The 11,960-nt window shown below is 37.8% G+C and overlaps 1 protein-coding gene across 1 annotated transcript; it reads left to right on the top strand.

The window, feature by feature from the left end:
* The first annotated feature begins 334 nt into the window (after window positions 1-334).
* Window positions 335-9,253, top strand: NUP35 (nucleoporin 35kDa). The gene is made up of 8 exons (XM_009577224.1): window positions 335-502; window positions 2,510-2,637; window positions 4,860-4,920; window positions 5,529-5,670; window positions 6,063-6,132; window positions 6,223-6,351; window positions 8,402-8,569; window positions 8,939-9,253. Exons 1-8 carry the CDS (start codon window positions 343-345, stop codon window positions 9,014-9,016), a joined length of 936 nt encoding a protein of 311 aa, XP_009575519.1. The 5' UTR covers window positions 335-342; the 3' UTR covers window positions 9,017-9,253.
* The last annotated feature ends 2,707 nt before the right edge of the window (window positions 9,254-11,960 follow it).

The following is an 11,960-nucleotide window of genomic DNA, read 5'->3' on the forward strand; positions in this document are numbered from 1 at the left end:
GGGAGGAGAATCCCGCCTTGGCGTGATTGCTTTTACATAAGAAACGCCTTTAAAGCAACCCAAAACCCATAATTGCCCTCAAAACCAGAAATCCAGCCGTAACCAAAGCAGTGCGTTTTAAGAACGAAGTCTCAGCGTGGCAGTTCTTGTAGCTGCAAAAAATGCAAGATTGTGATAAACTTTCCTTACTGGAAAACAAATTATTAGAACGTCTTAGTCACTTACTGTATATTGTTTTATGTTTCTTTAATAGAACCACTATTTAAGTGATGGAAAAGGCTAGATCACTTGGCTTCTTCCATGTTTCTAAATTTCGTTTTCATTAACCCAGGAGCTGAGCCAATGACTCTTGGCTCCCCGACATCTCCAAAACCGGGAGCTAGTGCTCAGTTTCTTCCCGGATTCTTGATGGGCGATTTACCTGCGCCAGTGACTCCACAGCCACGTGCTTTAAGCGGCCCTTCAGTTGGTGTCATGGAAATGAGGTCTCCGCTACTTGCAGGTCAGAATTCACTAAATGCTGAAAAATTGTCCTGTAATTGAAAGTAAATTGAAGGTAAAAATTTGGTTTGTCTTATTGCTCTACGTAACTGTTACAGACTTGAATTCTTATAACTTGCTATAAATGAACTCAACTGATTGAATAAACAGTGTACTCGAGTGTATTCAGTGGAGTTTGGCTAAATTCTTCAAAGTAGACTTAAGTTTAATAAATGTTTTAAACATGGCAGTTTTGGTACCAGGAAAGGTTGCTGTTACAGGGAAGGTAATATGAATATTTCCTAATATAAAATCAATTTATACACCTCTTTACCAGTCAATTGCACATACAGCCATCAATGTTTTCTCTTTGTTTAAAACAGAGATGTCTGTTGGCAAACTAAATGCAGCTTATGCAAGCTGCTGATTTCTTTGCAATGAATTCTGAAAAGTCACTTACATATTGTCAGACTTCTAAAAACTGGATGGAGGAAAACTAAAAAATACAACCACTAGGCACTAGTGGTGTGTTTACAGTATTTACAGTCTTGATGTCTGCTGTAATTGGGCTGCAGTAGTGATTTTTCCTAGCTGTAGATGCTCATCTCTTTCCAACCACCTAATCGATCCGACTAGAAAAAGTCCTTACCCATGTTTCTAAGATGGTGGTATTATACGCCTGTTTTCTTCTCTGGGAAGTATGAGTGAGTAGTTAACAGCTTCATTGATTCATTTCATGTCATGGGTGATCTTGGCTTTTGTATTAATCAATTGGTGTAATCCAAATATCTGATGGTGTTAGTGTGCTGGTCATTTTGAAGGAGAAATTGAGGATTAAAGTACTGCAAGTTAATTTTAGATATTCTTTTCTTTCGATTTCAAGCAGAATTGGAGTCGATCCTTATAGGTCCTTTCCAACTTTAGATATGCTATGATTGGTGGTCTGTTGGTCTCCTGCTTCTTGCTCTTGTTCGTCCCCCCTGCCTCCCCCCCACATACAAACCTCTTAGGAAAATACTTATGAAATTGAAAATAGTCATATGAATTTCACCTAATTGTTTTTAAAAGGGTTTATTACAGCCTCAGAGTATCAATTCTAGAAAAGGGGGAACCAGTAAGGTACTAACACAGGCCTCCCAAAATGAGTGGTTAAGTATATCACTTAAACTGAAAACCTTGATGGGAGAGTGCTTTATATAATACACTGTAACAGTTCTTGGATGTGTTAAACAGTTCAGAGAGGAGTCTTGAAGCTCAGAATTTAGGATGGAAGAGTACTCTGGAAAAGCTTAATTTTCAAATGTTTTGCAAGTGAAAACTGTTAAGTCAACTACTTTTTCTTTTTTTTTTTCCTGGGGTAAACCCACACAAAGCGTTCAGGGATATGTCAAGATCTTTCAGTCAGTTTAATTCTCTGTTATACTGGAAGCCCCAAAGTTTACCAAATGGGAGAGCAGCTGGCTTAACTTCACCCTGTCTAAATGCAAGCTCGTCCCTGGTCTCAAGAGCTTACCTTTTTATTTAATATGAAATTACATGGGAAAGAAAGGAATTTGGACAGTGGGAATGTGATGGCATGTGCAATGTCTGTTTGCATTTTGGTATGGTTCTTTAGCATGTAGAATGTCTCAAGTCTTAAAAACCTTGCTTTTGCATCTCTGCTACAGGGAAGTTAGTCTCTGAAACAATTAAAATACACTACTACCCTGCCTTAAAATAGAAAGGTGTAGCTATGCTCAGAACTTCATAAAAAGAACAACTGCATGAAAGTAGTGAATATACTGGGTTAATAAGAGGTCTAAAATTTTTAGATGATACTTGTGTAAGGAGGCAGTTTCTGACACGTGATATTTTTATGTAGAACATTCAAACCTGAACAGTTTGGTAGGCCAAATGGTTTTGCAAACTCCCAGTGAAACGACCAACAGTCTTTCATGGCTGAATTTACTGTTGAAGTTTCAAGAACAAGTAGCAGTAGAGTAAAATTACAAGTTTTCTCTTACTCTTCATTTGTTCCTTTTAATTGCAGGAGGATCTCCCCCACAACCAGTAGTCCCTACGCATAAAGATAAAAGCGGTGCTCCACCAGTTAGAAGCATATATGATGAATTATCTAGTCCTGGCCTTGGATCAACACCTCTAACCTCAAGAAGACCAGTAAGTGGCTTAGGTACTGGCCTATTCTTAGCAGAAGATGTGAGGTAGCTCACTGCTTCAGTGAATTCTTTAACTCAGTTGTATAAACTGCTGTAGCAAAATGACTGGTGAGTCTTCAGAGCATGCTGTTGCTTAGTCTGGGTGTTTGGTGTGCCTGTTCCTGTCTAAATGAGAGCTGCAGTTGTGGAGCTATCTCCTGTCATTACTGATTTTCGATACTGGAGAGAGAGAAGAGTGCAAATCATGCCTCTGCTATGCTTTGTACATGACAAATGCAGACTTGTTGCGGCTTTTCACCTTCTTGTAAATTTATTGGGCTGCTGATTGCCAGAAGGGTCCAAATATGTGTTACCTTTTCTTTTAGTGGGCAATTGTCGTGGTTTAACCTGGCAGGCAGCCAAATACCACACAGCTGCTCGCTCACTCTCCCCACCCCCCAGCCTGGTGGGACGGGGAGAGAATCGGAAGGGTAAGAGTGAGAAAAACTTGTGGGTTGAGATAAAGACAGTTTAATAGAACAGAAAAGGGAGAATAATAATGATAATGATGATAGAATATACAAAATAAGTGATGCACAATGCAATTGCTCACCACCCATGCTGACCGATAACCAAGTAGCGATCACTACTTCCTGGAACACACCTACCATTCATATACTGAGCATGACATCACATGGTATGGAATACCCCGTTGGCCAGCTGGGCTCGCTCTCCTGGCTGTGTTCCCGCCCAGCTTCTTCCAGAGCATGGAAGCTGGATGTCCTTGACTAGCAGGGAACTTAGCAACAACTAAAACCATCAGTGTGTTATCAACATTCTTTTCATACTAAATCCAAAACACAGTACTAGGAAGAAATTTAACTCTATCCCAGCTGAAACCAGGACAGCAATAGAGGCACTTACTGAAATAGAAGGAATTTTGTGCTGAGTAAAATATCTAGTCAAAATTTGGGCAGCGAGGTGGGGTTACTTTTGAAAGAGTAACAGTAAAATTTCTAGAAGATCATTATAATAATAAGCTGTGCTACTTACCTCAACGGAGCAGTCAAGCATTAGTAGGTTCTTTTTCAGTGAACATGATTCTTTTGATGCGAGGAGAAGGCCTTTCATTGAATGAGCAGTCTTTTTGTTGAGTGTTGCCTTCTGAAAAGTTTATTCTGAAAGTTCAAGTTCTCTGTGAAGGACAGAATCCAATACTGTCTGAAAGGACTGGGTATTTAAGAAAAAGAAAAAACAAACCAATGAGCAGCTATCAGAACGCATGTTGCTAGACCTACAGGTGCTCCAGTTTGTTTGATCTTGTATCTAAGAAATACCATGATTCAGGCTAAAAGTACACTAAAATCGGATATTGAAATCCTTCTATGTTAAAAAGAAAATAACTACTAGCAGCTAAAACTCAAGTATACTTTCCTTCAGTGCAGTTGCACTAAGCAGTTGAGAGGGAAAGTAAGTTTGGTGATGAGGAATACAAGTAGGGATTATGCTCCCATGATTTCTAAGCCTTTTAGACAGTGAAAATCAGATGCTAGTAACTTATGATACTGGCATCATTTCCATCGGTATGCACATGAATGTGTGGATTACTATACTACAGCAATAGTTAGATGCCTATTTTGAAAAAGTTAAACTGTAACATTTCTGAGTATTGATACCTAAAGCTGCTTGGTTTCACAAAGCATATGTGATTGGTATTAGGTAATGGATTTTTCAGTTCGTATTACCTAAAGCTCAGCCTAAGCCTAAATAAGCTTTCTTGTATACCAGTAGCTCTTCCTTGTTAGATGATAAAGTATTGTAGACGGGCCCTGAATCCTATTGCTTGTGGTGCTTCCCTTCTTTAGTTTGCTCTACACTCCCAGACTATCTCTGATATTTTCATTTAAGCCTCTAATCAGGAAAGTTAACTGCATTCTCTTCTAAGGCTTACTAATCAGCTGGAAATTCCAGAATGTAATAGTTGAGGCCTACTGGATGTCCAGGCTACCTGCTAGGCTGTGTGCTAGAATGTAAAAACATTGTCAAATAACTTCTCATTAATAACTTTTAATAATCTTGTCTTAAATATACATGTAAATGTCTGTTCTCACTCTTAAGTTAGGAGTAACTTAAGGCAAACTGTTGTTATTCTTGCCTGATGCTTAAGTTACCTGAAAATGATCTCTTCTGATCAGAGAAGTGTACCTGTAAGAATGATTTGTTACTTTCTGTATTTTAATGCAGGCCAGCTTTTCTCTGACACAGAGCCCATTGGTTGGAACTATGCCATCAACACCTGGAACAGGTAGATGTCCTGTCAAAATATATAATCTACTTTCTTACTGGTTTCCTTAATACACAAAAATCATCACTGTTCCAGCTACATCAACTCCTTGCTAATTTGCGAAGGAGTTGCATCCTTATTTACTAGTTTTATGTGAACAGGAAATACTTTTCCACTCTCAGACTGTCTGAATTTCAAATCAACTTCACTTATTCCTTATTCAAAATTTGTTGTTGAACTGAGCACAGAGGTAGTTGTACTTGAGTGAAGCAGCTGAGATTGATGGGTCGCCTTCCATCTCCATAAGGTTTCCTGTCTCGTGTGTGAACCCATGGCTTCTTGCTAAGCTTTATTCTGCTGTCTTGTTCCTATTTGGCTTCTGTATTAAACTGCTGGTGTGTAGAGGTCCGGGAGAAAGCTACGTTGCTAGTCCTAAAACTTACTACACGCTTGCAGACATGAAGTTTGGATTGACTTACTGTTTGTCTGTGTCTGCAAATAAATCTCCATCAAACTCTTCCATATACAAGTGAAATGCTTGATACTGAATTTATTCTTTTACTATAGGCTCTTAAGTTTATCTGTCTTGCAAAAGTAATTTGTTAAGCAATGCCATTTCAATTTAACAGCTTCAAGTATGTTCAGTCCTGCAAGTATTGGGCAGCCTAGGAAGACTACTCTATCTCCTGCTCAGCTAGATCCTTTTTATACTCAGGGTGATTCCCTGACTTCAGAAGATCAACTTGATGACACATGGGTAACTGTATTTGGGTAAGTTGATTTCCAAAGTATTAGAAAAACCATGGGTGAAGTCTTCGCAGCATATGGAAAGAAGTACTTGGATGTTGCTGTTGTCTGGCATTCCTAGGTTCTGCAGGAAATACAACTGTGGTTAAAGCCAGCAAAAGCATATATTTTAGTGAAGCACTTTTACTTAAGCCACATGTTAATTTTTTCAAGTTAAAAAGGCAGCATTCTACCATTGAGGTGTGTGGTGAAGTAAAAATGCCTAGAAGATAATATTCCTCAAGTCACTGCTTCTAAAATGGCAATAACACACTGGTCTCTTTTGGATTTCTAAAAGCCATTCATAGGGTTGTATTTTAGCACCAGAATTCTTAAACTACTCATTATAATTTTTTGAGCATTTTTTTGTTTTTCAGATTTCCTCAAGCCTCAGCTTCATATATTCTTCTACAGTTTGCTCAGTATGGAAACATATTAAAGCATGTGGTATGTCTTAGTTTGAGTCTTATTTCTAAAAACATTCTGTCTCATTCTTTAAAAGGCTAAATTTCACAATTTTCACTTAATCTCATACAGATGTCCAATACAGGAAACTGGATGCATATTCGATATCAGTCTAAGCTTCAAGCCCGGAAAGCCTTAAGCAAAGACGGAAGAATTTTTGGTGAATCTATCATGATTGGTGTCAAGCCATGTATAGATAAAGTAAGTTAACAGCTGCTCTCATTTAAATACAAAGCACTCTGCTTTTGGGCATCCTCTTTATTTTCCTTGACCTCTTTGATTTTTTGTTTTTTTCTTTTTGAATTGCAAAGCATAGGTAGTTCAGTTGTATAAGTATAGTCTGTTATACCTTACATGAGTTTTTCTTAAGTATTTGACAAAATTGCCTGCTGAGAAGGATCACTATGGGAAATCTCTGTGCTGTTTGGAGGGAATGCACAGAATTATATTGCTGTACAAGATATGAAGTGAAACCATAACATAAGAGACAACTGAGATAAAGAGTTTCCCGGACTGGAATTTGTGGCATTTAGGGGCTGCCTAAAGCCTAGATATGTGAAGGCAGATTAAGACTGTTATTGCTCCTAATCATCCCTCTTTTTTATGTGACTATTTATCTGATTCTGGCTTTTCAGTTTATCTTAGTACATCAGACTGAAAATTTGTTAGCAAGACAGTCCTGATTCTATTCTCCCACCTGTCCCCACAAAAACATGTCCCTTTCTTCTAAGTAGTGGTTGGGGTAGGCATGGCTGTATTTCAGTCTAATTTTATCATGAGCTATTAGTTTCTAGGCATTGACGATGCCCTGACCAGTAATTTTTGCAGCGCTTTGCATTGGGTACTGTACATTAGCTTAAGCAAATGACAGTCATTCTTTTATGGTTCACAGATTTTTTTTTTTTGTCTCCTCTAAGGATAAGGGACACTAAAGAGTAATGTAAGCTTTCAAATGTAAACCATTCTGAGAAGGCAGCTCTAGAAATTGAGCTAGCAATTACTTCAATTTTTATCAGTTCAAAACATTTCTTATACTGATTAAAATTCAGAAACAAATGTACTTCAGTGCCCCTTTCCTCTCTGGGCTTCTGATGGTAGGGCTTCCAGTCTCTTCTTACCTTATTTACTATTTTGGTGTCCATTTTTTATCAATGACTGAATTGTCTATAAGCTGAAACTCCAGAAGTAATGATCTAAGACATTTAATTGTCAGGCATCTGATCTTGCTTTTGAATTCTCACTGTACTTTTGAGGGCAACAGAGATTTCTGGAGACTAATCCATGGAGGGTTTGGCATTAGCCTGTAAAACACTTCCTTGCAATTGAAAACTAGGTATGATAGATTTGACATCATGCTTAGGCTTCTGATTTAAAAGTAGCAGTTAGTTCCATGGGTTCCCCATTGGCTGAGCAGAGTGTCAGCTGCCACCCACGCTGGACACCAACCCTATCCTGTATTTTGGATAGCTGTCTCCTGCCAGATGTGCTTCTGAATTTCTGCTGTCTTTGGGCTGGTTGAACGCTGTGCTCCACTGAGTCTAAATGCAGCAAATTGGGTCTCCCCAGGCTGGTTGTCATTTCCCATTTTGTTTTCTCTGGGTTCTTTGCGGAACTTTCTGCCTCTTCCTTTCTACATGCATTCCTTTCTAAACATAAGCTTAGAAAATGGAGCCTTCTGACTCCTTTTCTAGCATTTGCTAAGGGGTCTGAGTTAAACTCCTTGGCAAGTTGAACCTGAGCAAAATGCTGCAGGTTGGTAAGGGCTTGGAGACTGTCTTGTGTGGATCAGGTAACATATTTCAGAAGTATTTAGAAAGAGGATGTTATGCTACCTAGTTCAACTGGGCCCGAAAAAAGTTACTACCTGAAGTTTGTTGCAAGTCTTACAATTTATTTTCTCTATACTGTTTCAAACTTGGCTGATATTTAGTATGTACAGTGAACAGATTACAGGCTTCCACTACTTTGCAATGGCATAATCCAACATATAAATGATTGCAGTGAGGAAAATGCTTGGTGTTGGTGTGTATTTGTGTGCTCTGTGCTGACAGGCAATTTACCTGTGGTCTTTGCTTACTTTGAGATGTGAACATATTTTATCAAACAATTCTAGATAATAGATAATTCTAGATAATAAAGGTTGAAATACTGCTTTTTAGTATTTGTTTACATTATATTAACCCTCTTTTTAATAAAAGTTGAAATACTGCTTTTTAGCATTTGTTTACATTATATTAACCCTCTTTTTAAGAGTGTGATGGAAAACTTTGAAAGAAGCTCTACATCCTCAATGTCTTCAGTTTTCACTCCACCTACAAAATCTGTCGGCACACCAGTACAACCTGCTAATAATACTACAAGGATTTCTACAATGAGACCTCTTGCAACAGCATATAAAGCTTCCACTAGTGACTATCAGGTATTTTAAGGGAAACAGAAGCATGTGTTTCTTTGTGCTATCTCCCCTTAGTTGTATGAGGCTGTACACACACTAACTTCAGCGTGACCTTAGCCTTTATCTTTTCCTGTCATTTCTTTAAAGATGTGGCTCAAGTACAAACTCAGTCTGTTCAGTTTCTAAAATAATAATTTAAAAAAAAAATATTAATGACTTGTCACTTTTCCAGAGGTTAAGGGCTTGTTTTGAAAATATTTCAAACATATTTTGTCAAAATATAGTAGCACTTAGGAAAAGAAAAGAAAAAAACCTGGTTAGTATAAAAAGAATTAACTATATGTTGACTGATTCTCTTTATTTTCTCTCTTCCTCTTCCCCTGTGCCTTCTAGGTGGTTTCTGACAGGCAAACTCCTAGGAAAGATGAAAGTATTGTATCTAAAGCAATGGAATATGTGTTCGGCTGGTAATATACAAGAGGAAGTAACACATTAACTTGGTCAGGGTTTGAAATATGCTACTGGCATCTGTGGTTAGTTGTATAACTACTGGTGGCAGTATTTTAACTTATATCTCACCTGTTATGCCTTCAGTTAATTCAGCAGACATGTAGCTTGCACTTTAAATGATGGCAATGTACACACGGTTTTAAAAACTGAGTAGTACCTGTAAATATACGTGCTTTTTTCCCATTTGTGCTCTGATTGCATGATTGTAGAAAAAATATCAGCACTGACTTTTCCTCTGTAATTACTTTCTGTGAATTACTTCCCAGTAAGTTGGAAATGTTTAAAATGGCAGCTTTATTTACTGATGCCTTTAATTTTATTGGGGTTTTTTTTCTGGAAAGGTGATGGGCTACTTGCAGGAAGAACACTATGCACAGCTGGCTCCCAGGGGCAGGGACTGTTCTTAGTATGTGTGATTTTAATTTTTTTATTAGGATTCATTGCTGTTTTATAGTTATCTCTGGCATCATGTTCTAAATGTCACAGCAGCCTTTTACCTCTTTGTTTTATTAATAAAGCTAAATAAAGTTAAATTTCTCTTAGATTGTTTTTTAAGCAAGTATGAGTTCTGTTAGGAGAAGCTATTTGCAGTACTCTTTAACTGTTAAGTATGATGCTGCCTAATGTTTATTAAAGTGTTATCAGCAGAGCAGATGCTGCTGATTTTTACTGAAGTAGTACCAACCAGCGTTAAAACTAGCTAATGTTTAAATGTTGTCTCCATGGGTATTTTATAGCAGTGTGCACTTAACAGGTAACAAACTGTAGCATTCTAAGCTACGAAATGTTGAGTTGAAATAGCTGAATAGAAAAATGCAATGTGTCAGTGACCAGAGCTGCTTTCATTTCAAGACTCTTCTAAGAAATTTTCTCCAAGTTATTGGCTGAATGATGATTGTTTTTTTTTTAATTTAACTTCCCCTCCTTGAAGTTTTCTTTCGGATGTGAGCCTCCCAAGTAATCATGTGTGTCATGTAAGCTCATAGTCTTTGAGATAAAGGTCTTTCATCTGGGAAGAGAGCAATTTTTCGTGCAATACTTGGGAAACTAAATGCAACTATTACTTTTTTGATTTTGTGGCTGTGTTAGTGTCGGTCAACATCAGCATTTTAGGTTGGGTCAATAGTGTGTTGGTCAGGTGAATATCCAGTCATACCCATTTCCATGCTTTGCTTCACACTGCAGTGTGGTCTCAAAGTTCTTCAACTGCACTTCTCTGATGAAATTAGATTGAAAAATTAGTCCAGGAGCATGCCTAATGTCCCTCAGATGCTAATGGGCATCCAGTTTACAGGATTAAGCTGGAGATAGTCCTGAGTAAAATCCCCAAAGCACTCAGAGAGAAGTCAGGTTTCTACCTCAGGGCACTTTGTGCTTCGTTGTATGCTTTGGAAGTAACCTACGTGCGAGCAGATTCAGAGATTTTTGAGATGCATTTTACTGTATTTGCTGGCTTATGCTTCTGGAATATTGCTTGCTACTCATCCATTTGCTTTTGATCAAAGGGAGCTGCTCAAACCTAATTAATATCTGCATGTTTTCTCTGGCTTTTTCTTGGTGAAAAATATTTGTTATGCAGATGACTTCAGAAAGAAAATGGGTAGTTCAGCTAAATTTATTTGGCTAGTTGCTTTGCAAAATATACTTCTGGTGCGCTTCAGACTTTTAATGGTGTGTATAGGATTTAGTTTAGTCGTGAAGAGTAAGATTGAACTTAGATCAAGTAAGTCTGAAGCTAAATACATAAGTTGGAGCTGAAGTCAGTAGTTTGGCTGACCTATTTTACCAATAAGTACTAGATTTAAAACTGTGCTAAGCTCTTTCCCCCCCCTCCTCCCCCCAGTTGTTTACCTTAGTCTCTTGTTTCTCATAACTTTAGGAATGATTTTACTAATAGGTCATTGCAGCTTCCTGTAGAGTAAAAGCACTTGGGAGTAGCGGATGTTGTTTACTTTGCTCTGGAGGTAGTAAATAGGAGAAGAAAGTTTAGAACATATAAATCTCTGTACTTCTGGGCAGTATCATTAAGAAATTATCTTCATATGGCCTCTGCTGGTAAAGACTACTGGTAAGACTTAGTATGTTGTGTCAAGAACTAGTTAAACCCTGGTATCAATGTTTTGGGCTTACGAAGTATGAGAACATTACAGCCCCACACTGCACAAGCCACTGCACAGCTTTGTGGCAATGTGTTCTTGATAATCTTGTTATTAATTATATGAGTGTACAGGGGCCATGTGTGAAAGGGCAGGGGATATTGAGAAGTACATGTATGAAGAATCTCTGAATGGAAGGTCTTCAAGTAAACAGTTTCAAGGTTAGCTACTGTTGTTAGGTAGCATTGCATTTAAAAATCCCATTCTTCCCGTTTGTTAACTATGTACCTGCTGCTTTGCAATAAGGAAGGATTCTCTTCTAGCTGTAGCTAGGTGTGATTTACATTAAAACCAAAGTTATGGACTTCAGGTAGTGATGTGTAACATACTCATGAAACTCAGTTCTGGTTTCAGTTGAATGGGGTTTCTTGTAAGACTGCGGATTACATTTTTCATAGGATTATGGCTTTAGTTTAAAGTAAAACTCACAAAAACTTATTTTCTGTTGTCTACCTCCATCACAAGCATGTTACTCGGGGATCTAATTCACTTCTCTTAGTATATAGATCTGCACAGTTTTAAATTCTAGAAGGATTTGTTGTATTGTTTCAGTTGTAATTTCACTACAATTTTAACAGATTTTTTTTTTTGGTAAAGACTTTTATAACTTGGAGATAGTGTTTATTTTTGTCCTCCTTTTTCCCTCCCACCTCTCCTCAATTTCGCTTTCTAGTAACTTTCAAAGTTCGGGTAATCCATGTACACTAACATAAAATGAAGATCAAATGTTAGAGTACGTCATGTCTGCC

The sequence above is a fragment of the Fulmarus glacialis genome, unplaced genomic scaffold (genome assembly GCF_000690835.1).
Source record: "Fulmarus glacialis isolate BGI_N327 unplaced genomic scaffold, ASM69083v1 scaffold38114, whole genome shotgun sequence".
NCBI classification, from domain to species: Eukaryota; Metazoa; Chordata; class Aves; order Procellariiformes; family Procellariidae; genus Fulmarus; species Fulmarus glacialis.

Excerpts from the sequence above, each read along its gene's own strand:
- NUP35 (XM_009577224.1), top strand. The coding sequence starts at position 343 with ATGACTCTTGGCTCCCCGACATCTCCAAAACCGGGAGCTAGTGCTCAG. Across the intron at positions 2,638-4,859 it reads CTCTAACCTCAAGAAGACCA|GCCAGCTTTTCTCTGACACA; the intron begins GTAAGTGGCTTA and ends ATTTTAATGCAG. Across the intron at positions 6,352-8,401 it reads TCAAGCCATGTATAGATAAA|AGTGTGATGGAAAACTTTGA; the intron begins GTAAGTTAACAG and ends CCTCTTTTTAAG.